At 48.9% G+C, this 17,014-nt stretch overlaps 1 protein-coding gene across 3 annotated transcripts; it reads right to left on the bottom strand.

Moving 5' to 3' along the window:
- Positions 1 to 8,224: 8,224 nt before the first annotated feature.
- Positions 8,225 to 14,264, bottom strand: SLC22A17 (solute carrier family 22 member 17). 3 transcript variants are annotated; one of them, XM_080926961.1, is made up of 10 exons: positions 14,110 to 14,264; positions 13,487 to 13,978; positions 13,290 to 13,393; positions 11,175 to 11,329; positions 10,290 to 10,455; positions 9,968 to 10,113; positions 9,713 to 9,818; positions 9,338 to 9,555; positions 8,956 to 9,067; positions 8,225 to 8,801 (listed from the first exon to the last, which is right to left on the bottom strand). In XM_080926961.1, exons 2-10 carry the CDS (start codon positions 13,751 to 13,753, stop codon positions 8,513 to 8,515), a joined length of 1,563 nt encoding a protein of 520 aa, XP_080783087.1. In that variant the 5' UTR covers positions 13,754 to 13,978; positions 14,110 to 14,264; the 3' UTR covers positions 8,225 to 8,512. The 3 variants fall into 3 exon arrangements, with proteins under 3 accessions (XP_080783087.1, XP_080783088.1, XP_080783089.1); XM_080926962.1 differs by having other exon boundaries at positions 13,487 to 13,975; XM_080926963.1 differs by lacking the exons at positions 11,175 to 11,329; positions 13,290 to 13,393; positions 13,487 to 13,978; positions 14,110 to 14,264 and adding an exon at positions 10,600 to 10,847 and having other exon boundaries at positions 10,290 to 10,330.
- Positions 14,265 to 17,014: the final 2,750 nt, after the last annotated feature.

Genomic DNA, 17,014 nt, shown 5'->3' with positions numbered 1-17,014 from the left:
AGTTGTCTATACATGTACCATACCATATTTGCACTACCTGTGGAGGCCAAAAAGGGATGTGAGGATTCCAGGAACTGGTAAGGGCTGAAAACCAAACATCTGGAAGAGCGCTCACTACTCTTAACCACTGAACCATCATCCAACCCTAGCCTCAGGTTATCCATTCTGCCATTGCTAGTTCTGATGACTTGGTCTACATACCCTTCAGAACTCAAGAGCTGTGTTCTGCACCCATGAGACCTAATCCCGCTCATGTTTTCATGCAAGAGTGAACCACCAATGTATTTAGCATTTAGCCATTGTATTACCTCTTGTTTAAGTCCCCTGAGATACAGCTGAAATATATGATCTCTGGATACTTCTGCAAAGACAGGTTAACAGGAAGCAGTCTACAGTTTGGTATTGGAATAGCTTGAATGTGGTGGGGACTAACCCCATGCAAGAGGATTGCTTATAGATATACAGTAGAACTTTTATTATTTTGGTTTTTGGATTGTTTTTTTTTTTTTTTCTTTTTTTTTTTTTTTTTCTTTCTTTCTGTTTTTAAGTGGTTAGAAGACAGAAAACATGTCAAGAGGACTATTTTGTGAAGTTCTGGGAATCAAATCCTTGTCATGGGCCTTTACCCACTGGCTAGTTGGTAGTCAAAAAATACGAAAGTGAAGCCAGACATAATGGTACTTGCCTTTAATTCCAGCACTTAGGAAGGAGGCAGAGGCTGGCAGATCTCTAAATTCGAGGGCAGCCTGATCTACATAGTTCCAGGACAGCCAGAGCTACCTGAGACCCAGTGAGACCCTGTCTCAAAAACAAACCCCACTGAACTTGTTACAAATAAATACTGGTCTGTTCTCACTTATCCACTAGAGGGCACTAAATGGTTAGTTCTGAAAGATCCTAGACTTTGTTTTGAGACAAGGTTTCATTATGTAGCCTGGGAGGATATATGTAGCCTGTAACCTGGTAAGTATAGAGACCAGACTGGCCTGGTACTCGAGATCTGCCTGCCTATTTCTACGTGATGGCTGCATTTTAAGGTATGCACCACCACTCCCAGAACAAATTCAGTTTTGTGAATGAATTACTTTATGTCTGTTCCATTCTACTCTCACGTTTGTTATTTCTTCTGTTCTTTTACTACTTGGGTAACTTGTTCTTGTTGCTAAAAAGACCTGTGATGCCACCAATGAACATGAATTCAGAACTAAGGCCTTTCCAAGTTTGGCCCTAAGCATACTGTCTTGCCACATTGTATCACGCATCTGATATACATTCCAGCTGAATTTGCAGTGTTTTCATGTATGGTTTACACTGATTCTCTAGCTTGCCTAACATCTGTGTCGAAATCATGAACATGGAGTGATAAAAATAATGATGAAAAAGCCATAATATAGTTTAAATGAAATTATCCCACTTAAGCTGACAACGTGCTCTCTTCAACAGAGACCAGTTGCAGAAGTTACAGCCAATCAAAATGCAGAAAATGTATTTGTGGGATGCTGAACCCCAGTGGATCTATCTAATATATATATAAAGCCCAGGAAGCATCACACAAGATGGGACAGAAAAAAAGGGCCAGAGAATCAGGAAATCAAGAAATCAGCTGTGAGACTGTGTCTCCTAGAAATGATAAGGAAACTTCACTAATGTATGGTAATACCTCAACCAAATGACTATTTTAATATGATCTGAACAGGGCTGGAGAGATGGCTCAATGGTTAAGAGCACTGACTGCTCTTCCAGAAGTTCTGAGTTCAAATCACAGCAACCACATGGTGGCTCACAACCATCTGTTATGAGATCTGATGCCTTCCTTTAGTGTGTCTAAAGACAGCGACAGTGTACTCACATATAATAATTAAATAAAATTATTAAAAAATAAGATCTGAACAAATTCAACACACACAGAAGTGGGGGACCTCACAGGGGGTGCGAGAATGAGATAAATAGTTTCCCCCAGGGATTATCACCCTGATTGGTTATCCAATAGGAAGTGGTCAGCCCTAAAGTCACATACATACAAGTAACACTAAGATGGAGAATGTTGGGCTTAGGTATTTAAACGTATGTTTCTAACAGTAAGAAAAGCCACACCTTTGAGAGCTGGGGGACTGCGTGAGAGAGGTTGGAAAGAGGGAAGGGAAGGGGGAAATGATGTAAGTATATTTTAATTTAAAAAGAAGAAACCCTGTGGACCTCTTTCAAAGTGTAACCAGGTACCACAGTTTTTGATTCTTTGGTCAGAAACAGCAAGGTCCTCTCTAAAATAGTTGCACTCCAAGCTCCCCTGAGTGCACACATTTTATGCCTGCCATTTAATATGTGCCTAGATGCCAGTCCGTGTGGCATCTCTTGTCCTGGATGAGGCAGTTGAAACAGTAATGCTCCCTTCCTGTGAAGCTCCTGGTTCTTATTTCCTTTCCTGTGCTTTAGGGGCAGAAGCATGGAAGGAAAATCGCCATCCTTGGACAAACCCAGCTTTGGTAGATTATTCCTGCTCACCATTCCTGGTTAACTAAAGAACAGGAGGAAGCACATGACTGGCGTTCTGTTGTGGAGGAAGGGTACAGAAAGAAAAAGGGGGTTTTGAAGAAATTTTTGTCGTTTATTTGTTTGTTTTGTTATGTGGTAGTTTTTTTGTTTGTTTGTTTGTTTCTCGAGACATGGTTTCTCCATGTAGCCCTGGCTGTCCTGGAACTCACTGTGTAGACGAGGCTGGCCTCTAACTCAAGTAGATTTGCCTCTGCCTCCTGGATGTTGTGACTAAAGGTGTGCACTAGCCCACCTGGCTAGATTTGGAGATTTGCTTTGTTTTTGAGACAGGGGCTCACCATGTAGCTGTGACTGTTCTGGGACTCACTAAATAGACCAGGCTGGCCTCAAAGTCACAGAGATCTATCCACCTGCCTCTGCTTTCTAAGTGCTGGGGCTAAGGGCATGCACTACCATGCCTGGGTATGCTCTTTCCTAAAACCTATCAGGGTAGAGAAGTTCTGTTTTAAACAAGTACTGGGTTGTCTTGGCTTATCTTCCCTCAATCCCAGCTTCCCCACAAACACTAAGAAAATTCACCAGACCTGCTGGGCACAGCGGTGCATAACTTTAATCCCAGCACTCAGAAGGCAAAGACAGGTGGATCTCTGTGATTAAGGCTAGGCTGGTCTACATAGTAAGTCCCAGCATAGCTGGAGCTACATCAAAAGAAAAAAAAAGATACATCAACTCATGAACCTCTCATACCTTTTCCCCGACTCTGGGCTTATTGAAAAGCACATACAAACAAGTATTTACTAAGCATCTTCCAAATGTGGGTTCTGTTAAGGATGCTATGATTGAACTAGGAAAAAAAAAAGTCATTCCGTAAAGAGACCTTACTGAAAGATAGTGTCAGTTTGTCAGACCTCTGTTTTGTATGCCACTAAAAAAGCTTAAAAAAAATCCCTAAGTTTAATCTGCTCTTGTGTTTAGTATGGGAGTCACTCTTGGCAGCAGTTGGGGCAACTTGTACGACTAGCTTCTTTCCTTGTACCTCGTGGGCTGTAGTGACCGGGTTCAGGTGGGCATCGTCAGGAGTGCTTTCTCCCACTGAGCCAAAACTGAGAAATTGCCCTCCGTTGCTTACAGCAATGTACTTACTGTGAGTTCTAGCTGCTGGGTGAAAGGTTCCAGCCACTGTATCTGACTTCAGAAGTGTAACTCATTCTTAAAAATTGGTAAGAAGGGGTACACACGTCATGGCCCAGGTGGACAACCCTGCGGAGACAGTACTGTTCTATCTTTCTGTGGGGTGCAAGGATGGAATTCAAGTGGCCAGGCCTGTGCAGCAAGCCCTTTCACCCTTTCAACCACATCCGTGGCCCTCGAAGTGTATTTTACGAGTGTTCTACCTGCATGTACACATTTGTGCCAGAAGAGGGCATCAGACCTCATTACAGATGGTTGTGAGCCACCATGTGGTTGCTGGGATTTGAACTCAGGACCTCTAGAAGAGCAGTGAGTGCTCTTAACCACTGAGCCATCCCTCCAGCTCAGACATGTTATTTTTATACTGCTCTTATATTCTGCAAATTCAACACCCTTGGAGACTCTTTTCAAAATAAGGTCTCACTGTGTAGCCCCAGCTAGCCAGGAACTTGCTGTGTAGACCAAGCTGGCTTCAAACTTACAGAGATCTTCCTGTCTCAGCCTCCTGAGTGCCATATTAAAAAGATGTTTTTGTTGAAGAGATCTGCTTGTCTGTCTCTAATCGTTATAATCTACTATGGTCTCAATTTGGTAGCTCCAAACTTAGATATTGAAGCCCATTCCCAGGTGCAAGGCTCCATGGGAGCTGGGTAAGTCACAGGGCCCTGCTTTCATAAAAATAATTGGTGCCCGTCTCCAAAGATAACCCTGAAAGCTTTCTTGCACTTTCTACCGTGTGAGACGCAGCAAGATCTCACCTCTGACCTCCACACCAAACTGGCCAGCACCCCGAGCTTAATCTCCCCAGGGTCCTCAGAACAAGAGGTAACCAACTTTGTGCACTCTGTGTCTTACTTTCTCTTCAAAGTCACCCTCGCTTTTATACTTGTTTGCATTTTCTATGGAGATTGTAACTATTTGCCTCAAGAGTCTTCACACAGTGAACAAGATGAGGAGGTAGTGCTCCTTCTAAACCTGAAGCCAAACCAGACATTGGTAGCTAGCTAATTATTGTAAAGAGTTGGTTGCATGGTGACCAGACAAGGTTGGCTTGAGAAGATGAGATGTGTACTTCCTATCATGTGTGTGTATATCTATATCTATATGATATATATGTATATATATGTGTGTATATATGTGATATATATTTATATATCTTTAAAAAAAAGTTTTAAAGAATAGCATATGCTTGTGTGTTAACAGACGAGTGTGTGCCATGGTGCAAATGTGGTGATTAAAGAACAGCTTGTTAGAGTTGGTTCTTCTGTCCCACTTTGTGGGTCCTGGTGATGGAACCTACCATCAGTGATGATTGTCAGACGGAGCGGCAAGCACTCTCATGCCCTGAGCTACTTCATTGGCCTACTTCATACAACTTTTCATTTATTTTTTATTTCACGTGCTTTGGTGTTTTGTCTGCTTGTATGTCTGTGTGAGGGTGTGGGATCTACTGGAACTGGAGTTACAGTTGCTGTGAGCTGTTACATGTGAGCTAGGAGTTGGACCTGCGTCCTCTGGAAAAGCAGCCAGTGTTCTTAACTGCCGAGCCGTCTCTCCAGCCTCATACCGCTTTTTAAAGTTAGAAATGTATCCTTTATATTATTTCCTCACAATAATTCATTATGACTCTTAGTTGAAAAATCTAACCAGAACATTTATAAAGTTCCTATTTCAATCAGTATAATCTTTAAGAATAGGCATGTCTCTTATTTGCCTGAAAACCATTTCCTTGAAATTCCTGGGGATTCCTAATGAACTAGTATTGGAGAAATACCTTCTCACACAGCACTTACATTTCCTCTCTTGAGCTGGATATGGTTGGTGGTTCATACCTAGAGACCCAGTGCCTGGGAGGCTGAGGCAGGAAGGTCACTACGAGTTCAAAGCCAGCCTGAACTAATACCAGGCCAGCTGGGCTAAGTGTTGAATCTACCTCAAGCCCCGTTTTCCTCACCTCTCGAAATCTGGCTACTCCACTGGCCTGTCCACATAACCTTCACCGCATTGTCTTTACAAGCCATAGTCTTGCAACATCCTCATGAGAATGTCACCCCCTCAATAGGGCGAGAATCCAATACGGTCTTATGGTTGGTGACACTGATGTCAGTTGTTTGGGCTGACACACACACTGTCTCCGCTGGACTAGAAATTAGGGGGACTGCCCCTCCCTGCGACTCCCACCTTTATTCATCAGCCTCCCATACAAGAGCCACCGGAGCTTTCTGGTTGGTTTTGGTTTTCCTCCTCAACCTTTCTTTAGTGGCTCTATAGAGCTTTTCCCTGAACTGTCCCTTAGCCAGAACTGGTAAAACCCCATGAATCACAGCACCCAGGAGGCTGAGGCTGGAGGACTATGGCTTTGAAGTGAACCTGGGATACAAAGAAACTCCATTTAAAAAAAAAATCCCCTTTCACTTGGGAGGCAGAGGCAGATCTTCGTGAGCCTGAGGCCAGCATGGTCTACAAAGAAACCTTGTCTTAAAAAAAAAAAAAAAAAAAAAAAAAAAAGTCAAAAAATAAAAGAAAAAGAAAACAAAACTAAAAATCTAGACCAAATGCCATCTTATCTGATCTTGACGGTTGTTACCTCTGGAGTGAAAACTATGGTTCTGTCTCATTTCACTCACGGCTAAGTGACTCGAGTCATTTGACTCCATGTGTGCTGCTCTCTAGAATACACGCCTACATTCTGGCATTATAGGCCTAATAGGTGCATAGCCGACGGGCCTGGCTTAGAACCGTGGCTCTGCCGCTGGGTGGCAAACTCCCTCAAAGCCCCCCACTCCACTGTTTCTGTAATGTGATAGACCAGGAATGAAAAACAGCTCCTTATTGAGGGAGCATGAGGACCAAAGGAGGGTGCTCTCATGAGGTCTCCAGAAACTCTTTTTAGGGCTTGGTAGCATGGCATTGGGTGTGTGGCCTCAGACCTGAATCGGCAAAGGGGAACCCCAGCGCTGCAGAGCTAAATGTCAACCTCTTCTTTTTCTACAAGAGCCTGGCCTGACTTCCATTTTTCTAAAAAACCCTCTCTCAGAATCCCAGGATAAATCTCACCCCTCCATGCCCCAGAACTCTGCTTTCCCAGGGGAACTGGCTTGAGCTAGGCACACTCGGTAAGGAATCTCCTTGAAGGCTTCTTGTCTGTGAAGGTGTCTCATATCCTTCAAGCAGAGTCTTCTAGCCTGAGCTACATGGCAAGTTCAGGGCTAGCCTGGACTATATAGAAAGACCCCATCTCCAAAGCAAAGCCGTCTTCTGTACTAACTACAAATTTCTTCCTTCTCATTCCTACTGTGCAGGTTCTATTGACTTGATTTTATTTATTTGTTTATTTACTTGTTTATTTTTATGACCATACCTGATGTGCTCCAGGCTAGCCTTGTGGATTTCCCTGAGCCTTTGATCCTCCTGCCTCCACATTCGGAGTGCTGAGATTCAGGGCGTACACCACAGGGGCAGAGAACCCAACCTCAGGTTAGTCTATGCTAAGAAATCACTCCACCAACTGAGCTGCAGTCTCCTACTGCTACTTCCCAGGGGTGCCAAGAGACCCCTATTCTCACTGCCAAGGGAACCCCTAGTTTAAGGGAAGGTGACTAGAATACAGAGACAGCCTTAGCTACTTTCTCCTTTCTTTTCCTTTTGTTTTTGGTGGCTTTGATTTGTCTGCTTGTTTATATAGGGTCTCACTTGTAGCTCTGGCTGGCCTGGAACTCACTATGTAGATCAGGCTAGCCTCCCACAGATCCCCCTGCTTCTGCCCCACAATGACTGGGATTAAAGGTGTGTGCTCTGACTGTCTCGGCTCTAACTGGGCCTCATTAGTGTTGTAGCCTCAGACACGTTATCAAGTTCTAGATATTAGAACATCTCTCAGTATTAGGAGTGGAGCAGTTGCTCAAACTAGCCAATCAATCACATGCTTGCTAGAGCCCTCCCTCCCCCACCCACTGGCAAGAGACTTCCCGGAAGGAATCCTGCAGGATAGTTCCAGTCCGTGCTATACATGCTTCTCCACACTGAGCTCTTACTTTAACATGTTGTACATCTGGCAAACTCCCTTAAGTACAGCAACGTCAATGAAACAGACTATCTTATTGCTGTACACGAACATCACTGTAAGGGTGTGTGTTGGGTGCTTTTGGAGGGTGTGAGATTCCTGGAACTAGAGTTACAGGCAGTTGCGAGCAGACATACATGGTGCTGGGAACCAAACTCAGGTCCTCTGTCAGACCAGCAACACTCTACCATGGAACCATCTCTCTAGCCCCTAAAGTTAATTTTTATCGCTCCCAACAGCACAACCTAAATTGCTCCAAACACCTGCCTTGCAATTGGAAGGATAAAGAGAGACAAACTGTGAAGCACCTAGTAGGGCCCAGAGCAGGCAGTGAGTGACATTTCAGTCAGGGCAGGGCACAGGGAGAAAGCCTAGGTTCCACTGAGGAAGGTCTCTCCCCAAGAGATAAAAGGACAACAAAAGGGAGGGAAGTCCAGGCTATAATATGCTCATTTATTCAAAATGTCTTTTATTGAAACAGAATGAAAGAGCTCGAGGTCTGGGAAATGTCTTTGGGCACGGGATGGAGCCCAGACCTGATGATTATAGCGTGATGCTCTCCCTGTCTTGACTCTTGCTGACGAAGTGAACGGAAAGCAGCGGGGAGGAGATGGGGTTGGGGATGGCCCTCTGAGCTTTCCTAGACAGCTGGCGTGAAGTGAGCCTTCTGTATGGGGTGGCCTTGCCTTTCTGTCTGTCTACCTTGCTAGCCAGCCCTCTGTCACCTTTCTGTATGGCCAGCCTCCCACCAGGCTCAGAGGCTGCTTAGAGGGCAGGGTTAGGAGTGGCTAGCAGTGGGACGTGGTCACAGCGGTTAGGAGGTGGCTGCCTCAGCAGGGAAGGCCGACGGCACAGTTCCCCATCCCGGAGTACCTCTGGCAGAAGCTTGCGCTTGGTCTCCGGCAGCAGCATGATGCTGAGGATGCAGAGGAGGGCACAGGCCGCCAGTACCACATGCTGCAGAAAGGCTCCATGGCCCATGTGGAGGCGCTGAGCTGGAGAACTCAGCCCCCCGAGCGCCCCAAGTGCCATGATAAGACCCAGGCCACGGCCCCTGAGAAACATGGAGAAGGCAAGCCTATAGCTGAGCCTCACCTCGGCTGTCTTCCAACAGCTCCTCTTTTGCATCCTTTACCTCTTTACCTCAGCCAAAGTTCTCAAGGCCTGGCTGACCCGGCCCCTTCCTCTACCATCACCCCTGTTCTTACCGGACAGTGGTGGGGATGACTTCAGCAGCAAGGAGGGTACTGAGGATGGCAGAAGCTTGGGAGGAGAAGAGTCCAAGGACAGAGAAGGTTGTGATGGCAGCATCGTTCAGATCTGGGGACCAAAAGGTCTATGAATGGAGGTGGGGAGCTCACACCTGGCCTAGTCTCAGATGTCAGTCAGCCTCTTGGGTCTCAAACCCTCTGCTTCATGCTGTTTGGGCTCTGGGCATCAGTAATGGAGTGGAGGAACAGACACGCTTACACAGCTGGACAGCTGTCTGGGGAGGGAGGGTCTAAGTCTCGGAAAGCCTATGCTTTTCAGAGCCACCTCTGTTCAGAGTCCCTTACTGGGCCCACAAGGTGGAAAAGAGAAGGTGCTCACAATCCCACAGGCCCAGCAAGACCAGGGATGCAATCCCTGTGAGAGTCATTGAGAGAAGCAGGATGCCCCGACGGCCGAAACGGTCCACAGTCACCCCCAGGAAGACGCAGGCCAGGGCCGCTGTGCCACTGGCCAGCAGAGAGCACAAGTAGAAGTCTGAAGGGCTCCCTCCTCCTCCCACAGGCTGGTAGCAGTGGCGGATGGCATGGGCAATAAAGCTGTGTGACAGGTTAGGGGAGCAAAGAACAGCGTCTGAACCCCAGTCCACAGCTTCCCAAGGCTTCATCCTCTGCAGGGTCTCAAGAGGCTCCCCCCACCGAACCAGCCCCTGTCCCAGCTACTGGCCTGGCCCTCAGTTCAGACAGCCAGGCTCACTTGGTGAAGCCCAGGATAAGCAGATTTTTCCAGATGTTGCGGTAGTTGAGGAGGGACGCGAAGGAGAAGGTGGACGTTGCAGGGAGAGAACAGGTATTCTCCAGTTCTTTCCGGGGTGGGGTGGGGGGAGGGGAGAAGAGCAGTTAGAAACAGCTGAGACCCCGTGATCTCCCACAGGGAGGTGGAGGCCCTGGACAGGGCACAGGTACATGCACACCAAAGTCAACAGACGGGGACCCCATGCTCCTCTCTCACCCTGCAAGGCTTCCTGGGCCTCTTCTCCCAGCATCTGTCCATGGGGCCGGTTTCGCTCAGCCAGGATCCTCAGCACAGACTGAGCTTCCTCAATCTGCCGTTTCACTATCAGCCACCGTGCAGACTCCAGAAACAGACCAGGCCAGCTACAGGCAGGGTGGTAGAGTAGACTGTAAAGCCCTCTTTCTCTGGATGAAGGGATGGGAAGCTACCACCTCTGAGGGACTGGGCGGTTTGGTGGAGAGGAGTGGCTTCTGGACTAAGGGCTACGCTGGAGATAAAGATGGCAAGAACCAGGCCAGAGGTGAAGGGTGATACTAACCCATAAAACAGGAAGAGGATGCAGGGAGCGGTGATCATTCGCTGCAGAAACCGCCAGTCCTTAGAGACAAGGGCCAGGCCCAGGAACAGGAAGTGCCCTCCCACCCCTACCAACTCCCCTGCCAGGGCCACCCGAAGCCTCTGGGTTGGGTCGCACAGCTCCAGGCCTGGAGATACAGCAGGGGTGAAGGGAGGAGAGCCAGGGAATAAGGAGGTGTAAGAGGGAAGAGGAGAGGGAGGGGTGGAGGAAAGGACAGAAAGCTAAGTCAGGCCCCAGCTGAGGCTGCAGCCATCACCTCCCACAGACTGACCTCTGGGTGGCAAGGAGGAAGAGCCTACACCTGTCTCCTCCTCAAATCTTGCTAGACTTTAGGCTCAGAGCCTCCTGGGTGCTCAACATTGTCGGTTTGTAAGTCCCTTTGTATTCCATCTCTTATTCATCCCTTCTCTCATTTGACCTTCACATTGACCCCTGTCCAAGGTCACACAAGCTTCTCAAGATTTCATCTAGGGTGGGGTTTGAGACAAGGTCTCACAATGTAGCCCAGGTGACACTTGGACTCACAGCCTTTCTGCCACAGTCACCCAGTATTGGCAATTACAGCTGTATGCTGACATGTGTGGCCAATCTTTCTTTTTCTTTCTTTCTTTTTTTTATAAAAACCAGGCTCTGTTCCCTGACAAACGTAAGGCTGGGTCAGGATTTTAAAGATCGCAGCCACTGAGGAGGACAGTGTGAGAAACAGCAGGTCACCTGCCTGGATCCTTTAAAGGACCTGGGCAGGAAGACAGATGCAATCTGGGACCCGGGGCAGTGGAAATTGCCTGGAGATGCAAAAAAGTGGGTTGAGACCCAAGGCAGAGGTCTCTGGCCGGGGCCACTTACGCATCAGGTAGACGCCAAGATCAACACCAGCTAGCAGGAAGCCCAGGAGGAATCGGAGAGCCATAATGCCTGTGGAAGATCCTGCAGCGGCGCCTCCTACTCCACAGGGACCCACAAGCCCCAAGGTCAGCAGCACAATCCCACGACGGCCAAATCTGTAAAGTAGGGAGGGTTGCTGGCCCCCCGACCCCTGATGGAGGAGGTACTAGGTGGAGCCTAGCTGCCGACCTCAGAGCTGATATGAGGATAAGGCGCAGAGAGCAAGAGTTGTATTGGTGGCGGACACCTTTGATCCCAGCACTAGGGAGGCAGAGGCAGGCAGATTTGTATGACTTCAGAGCCATCCTCAGTGAGTTCCAGGGCAGCCAAGACTACTACACATTCGTATGATGTCTGACTCCTGGGCAATGGATTCTAGCTATGGTTTTATAGGAGGGGGATCATGACTCTTGGGGACAGGGCTATCTGTCAGAGATTAGGACATTTAACCTTGGGTGTGAGATCAACCATGACGGGGGCTGGGGGGCGTGAGATCCTGCTTAGGGTACTTGGGGCCTTCATCCATGTTGGTAGAAACCTTCACGAGAGGGGATAGATCTTGTTTTGCTCAGATCACCCGGATCAGTCAGAGGCGCTGGGTGTCACAGATCTATGTATGCAGAGGGAGCTCCTTATCCGGAAGTAACCGGTGGCTACGTGTACATGCAAATACTATTTATTCATCAGTGAAGAAACAGCTATTGTCTTATTTGGGGATAAGATCACTGTTCATAAAGTTGGGGCTTGGGGGTAATTAAACATATGGGTAGGTAGTAGAATGAGCCATTTGGTCGGGAGAGGAGCTACGGATTCAGGAGAATGGGTCTACTGATCCGTGAAATTAGAATACTTATTTTTGGAGAATTGATCTTTAGCGGTGGAAACGCTGAAGGTCTTAGTGTAGGTTGGCGGGTGCCAATGGGGACAAATAAGTTAATCTATGAGAAGAGACACTACGGATAAAGGATGACAGTGACTATGGTAGGTATTGGCAGCTCATGATGGTCACTGATCTCAAGCAAGGACAGGGCTATCCGCTGCTGGAGATGAAGACAGACAAAGTCATGGTATTTAGTTAAGGCTGTTTTCCGTGATTTGACTAATGTGGTTAAGGCTTCTGACTTTAGGAGACTAAATTAACTGTCACAGGGAATGGGGCCATTATTCCATAGGAATGAGGCCACTGAAGCTTGGGGGCAGGCTACTTCTCTGCGTGTCTAGGATCACTGGCCCACAGGTATATGTGGTTATTAAGCTGTGAGGATGACCTCTGGTTTTCAGGAACCTGACCACTATTCAAGTATTAACGTCTGAATCACTTAGGCAGGACTATGGACCACATGACAATGGTCAACAGTCCTGGTTTTCAGAAGCAGAGGCAACAGGGGCTTGGCTCTACCCAGAGTTAGCCCGATGAGCCACTGGTTCATGGAAATGGGAGTTTGGGTCCAAGAGGATCTGGAAGCTCTGGCCAGCCATGAAGATAGAACCATTGGCTCATGGGAAGAGGCAGTGGGTGGCAGGCATGAAAGTGTCACTTCAGAGTGGATCTAGCAGAGAAAATTAGCAACTGCAGGGGATGGGGTCCTGGTCAGAGATGGGGTCATCTATCTGTGAACTTAACTTATTGGTCAATGGGAATGGTGCTGGTTCCATTTTGGAATAGTATGTGGCCACTGAGACGAACTAGCAGCCTTGGTAGGTTATTAGCCAGTGAAGATCGAATCTCAGCAAGGGCAACCAGAGGAAGATGGACATGAAATGTGGAGGCCAGGTTTTGGTTGAAGAATTGATTGTTAACTTTTGAGATGAAGTCACTGTCCCATGGATACAGATCTTCTGGCAGTGATTGGGATAACAGGTCACGAGTGTGAGGTCATTTCCTTGTGTGGAAGTGGGTATAGAAGGTGTATTTCTTCATGGGGGGGGTGGATGAAACATTAGTTACACAGGAGTCCAGAGGAGACTACCGAGTATAGACAAGGGTCCGTGTCCTCTTGCGAACCCAGCGGCTTGGGCTAGCTCTGTTAGCAACCCCTCTTTTCTATCCACCCTACCCCCCCACAACATCCTCACCTGTCCGCGGGGTAACCGAGGAACAGGTAGCCGGAGGCAAAGCCCAAGATGAAGAGGATCTGCTCCAGGATCACCTGCCAGCCCAGGTCACACACCAGATCCCACTGGAGACGTGAGAGTGGTGCAGCCGCATGAGGCCGGGTCCTTGCTGCCCTGGCCCGGCCCGCTCCCACTCCGGGTCCCGCCCGCCGCCTCACCTGGCCGATGGCATTGGTGGTGAGCACAGGCAGTCCATTATAGTCCCAGTCCTTTAGGCAATGGTTAAAATCCGGTGGGGCGAAGCCACTGCACGAAGGGTCCGTACTGGTGACGACTCCGCTGGTGGCGCTGGCTGCTAGGGCTGCGCCGGCGACGCTGACGCCGCTGGAGTTGGGGGGCTGCTCCCAGCCCGAAGCGTTGGGGGGTAAGGCGCCGTAGTGGCAGTGCAGCGGGGGCGCCAGCGTGAAGATGGGGTCTGAGGCCATGCCCAGCGCCACGAAGAGCACGGGCAGGCAGCACAGGCCGAGCTGCAGTTGCTGACCGCCACCCAGGGCCCCCACCTGGGCGAGCAGAGCCTCGAAGCTGAGGGGGCCCGGGGGCGCGGCCAGCGACAGGCTGCTGCCCAGCGCATCGCCCTCCCCCTCCCGCCGGCGCTCCCGCTCACCCTGCAGCTGCTCGGGGGGGACGGCATCTCCGAGGCTCCCGACCTGCTGCGGCGAGGGGTGGAGGGGAGAAGGTGAGGCGGGGGGGGGGGAGGCCGCGTACACGCGGGGGCCGCGGGTGGGAGGCGGGGCGCGAGCGGGGAGAGGTCGCGGGAGGCCCCGGGGGCGCAGACACTTACGCCATTGGTGCCGGGGGCGATCTCCACGGTGCTGTCGATTTTGTTGCCGCCCCCGCCATTGGGCTCGGGGGTCCCGGTGGCTACGCGGGGAGCCAGCTTGCCGACCGCTGGGGCCCTGTCGGCCGCGCCGAGAGAACGAGCTGTTGTCTGGCCCGACTATGTGTGGAGGGCTGCGACGCGGAGGGCCGGGAGACCCCGCTCTGCAGCTCTGCAGCCGCGGGCGCCTCCTCCGTCTCTACGCTCTCTGCGCTGTTTTCCCCTCCCCTTCCTCCAGACTCTCCTCCCCTTCTCACGTCAGCAGAACCCGGGTCCAGACTGTTCGTCAGAGATAAAGGGGGGCCAAGGCCCCCGTGGAAGGAGGGGCTGGGGTCTCCGTCGTTTGTTTTGTGGGGGCTGCAGGCCATTGCGGTTAAAAAAAAAAAGTGAAGGGTATAGCGGGGACAAACGCCTGAGATTCCTTCTTATTCCAATTCTTTCCTGTCATTCATCCTTGCAGTCTCCACCCTTTTACATGAATTTTATCGATAAAATGTACTAAGTGCCCACCGTATCCGAGGCAGTGTGTGAGGCCCAAAGGGGATGGACAAAATGCCCTTAGAGGTGGTTTGTAGGGGAGGCACCTATGTAATTCAGTAATTGCAGTATGGTTTATGAAGATGGAGGAGTCTGTTGGCACCTTACTTCTTCGGCTCTCTAGCTTCTGTTCTCTTCAGGGGAACAAGTCTCTTTTCCCACACCTAACTAGGATAGATCACCATTTTCCAGCAACGTTTGGCATTGCGGACCACCTCTGCTTCTAAACTTCCTTCTTCTAAACTTGACTACCAAGTCTCACCTTGTGGCTTTTTTTCTCCTGTTCATCTTCTCCACGGTAGTCCCTTGCTCCGCCTCCTCCTCGGTGTTGATGCTTACCTTCACATCTCATACCTCCGTGCTATCTGTATGAGACACCATCGACCCAGACAAGACACCCTGATTCCTGTTCCCACCTCTTCTGCAAGTCCAGAGTCAGTAAAGCGTGAATGTCTCTTAGGGGCCTCAGGAGCACAACCATCCAACCCTCTCCTCATATTCCGGGTGTCTTCTAACACTTCCATCTTTGAGACAATGGCACCCTCACCATCCACCCGTGGTCCGATGGTCCGTGTGTGCCCGTGGAATGCCTTCTACTCCGCAGTTCTTCACTCTGCGCGGACCGTTGGACCCTGTGTTCCCAGCTGGTGTTATGGGCCCACTGTTTCTTATGGTGTTACTTGTGGTGCAGATGGAATGAGCTTTAAGAAAAAATACCGGTGCTTAATTTTTAGAACTGTGTTACTGTGTAAGTGCATGACGTGTATGTGTAGATATGTATGTCATGCTGCGTTTGTTGAAGGCCAGAGGATAACTTGGGCGCTCTTGTCTTCCGTCTTTTCATGCGTTCTGGAGAAAAGGAGTGATTTCCAGGCCTGCACCCTGAACCACCCTGCCAGGTCCACAAATGGAGGTCTAATTTGGTCTCTCTTGCTCAACTGCCTTCAATGTCTTCTCTTACCAAGAAAAATATTCTAGACAATGCACACCTGGGCCTACATGCCTGGTCACATAATCTCTATAGCCACATTCCACCTCTCTGTCCACTTTTAATTCCAACCCCTGGCTAGCCCTCTTTATTTTCCCAGCATCCAAGGGCCTCTGCACAAGCTGGTCCCTAGGCCCAAAGCCTTCTTTAAGGTTCCCACATCCTTTGGCTGTCAGTTCAAGCATCTTTGACTCAGAGCCCAACTTGCTATCCAAAGTGTGGCTGAGGGACCCACAGCACCCGCACCACTTGAGAGACTCCTGAGAATGCACAAACCTTGCTCTCATCAGACCTTTGAATCATAATTCTCAACTAGATATCCAGACATATGTGGGTATGAAAGTTAGGTCTTTTCATTCTTAGAGAGGTTTGATGGGTATCTCACCCTCAGCCAGGTAAATCCAGGAAGGAGCATCGAGTCTCGGTAATCTCCTGTTTCTCTACAAATGCAATGCAAGTCCGAGCCGCAGAATTACTGCTTCATTATGTCCTCTGTTCAGAAAATTTCCAAATACAGGAATTCTTTTCCACAGCAAGTGTCCTTAGGACACCCCCCAACACATACTCCCTTCCTCTCTCTCTCTCTCTCTCTCTCTCTCTCTCTCTCTCTCTCTCTCACACACACACACACACACACACACACATACACTCACACACACAAACGTCTCTTTCAGAATTACTTTCTCTTACAACCTGAATTCCCTGGAACTAGCTGGTCCCCATCTTTTTCTTGATCTTGGAATAACGTTTCCTTAGTTTTTTTTTTTTTTTTTTTTTTGTTTGTTTTTATGTTTTTTGGTTTTGTTTTGTTTTGAGACATGGTCTATGTTGACTAGTCACATAAACCTACCTCTGTTTCCCAAGTGCTGGGATTAAATAGCTCAGCTTAGTACTTCTTTAACTTAAGCATTTTCTTGTCTTCAAAAGCCCTGTAAGAACATTTTGATCACTCTCATACTAAAGCTAATGACAAGGGGCTGCAGTGACTTACTCACACACAGGGAAGAACATGGCACATCTAATATCTGAACTGAGGACCCCATGTTAAGGGTTCTTTCTGGAAAGCTTATCTGGAACATAGGAATGACCTTCTATGTATGGGAGTGAATTTGTTGGCCCCCAAGTCTGGAAATGTTTTCCCTCAAGCAGGACGAGAAAGGGGCTCAACTTGAAGAGGCAAAAAGCACAGGATCCCGATTAAAACTTGACGTGCCCTTGTGCTACGCAGATGGGGTCTTGGGGGGAACAAAACTAAAGTGGGGGTTACCTTCTTGCGGTTAACAGCTAGAGTGCTGGTTGCCTTCTTGTGGTTAATGGCTAGACTGAACGTCATTTAAGCCATGG

Source organism: Micromys minutus, assembly GCF_963924665.1.
Source record: "Micromys minutus genome assembly, chromosome: 12".
NCBI classification, from domain to species: domain Eukaryota; kingdom Metazoa; phylum Chordata; class Mammalia; order Rodentia; family Muridae; genus Micromys; species Micromys minutus.
The sequence above is the reverse complement of the archived record's forward strand: the minus strand, read 5'-3'. Positions and strand labels throughout refer to the sequence as shown.

Excerpts from the sequence above, each read along its gene's own strand:
- SLC22A17 (XM_080926961.1), bottom strand. The coding sequence starts at position 13,753 with ATGGCCTCAGACCCCATCTTCACGCTGGCGCCCCCGCTGCACTGCCAC. Across the intron at positions 9,819-9,967 it reads GGCCCAGGAAGCCTTGCAGG|AACTGGAGAATACCTGTTCT; the intron begins GTGAGAGAGGAG and ends CACCCCGGAAAG. Across the intron at positions 9,068-9,337 it reads CTTGCTGGGCCTGTGGGATT|ATCTGAACGATGCTGCCATC; the intron begins GTGAGCACCTTC and ends TTTGGTCCCCAG.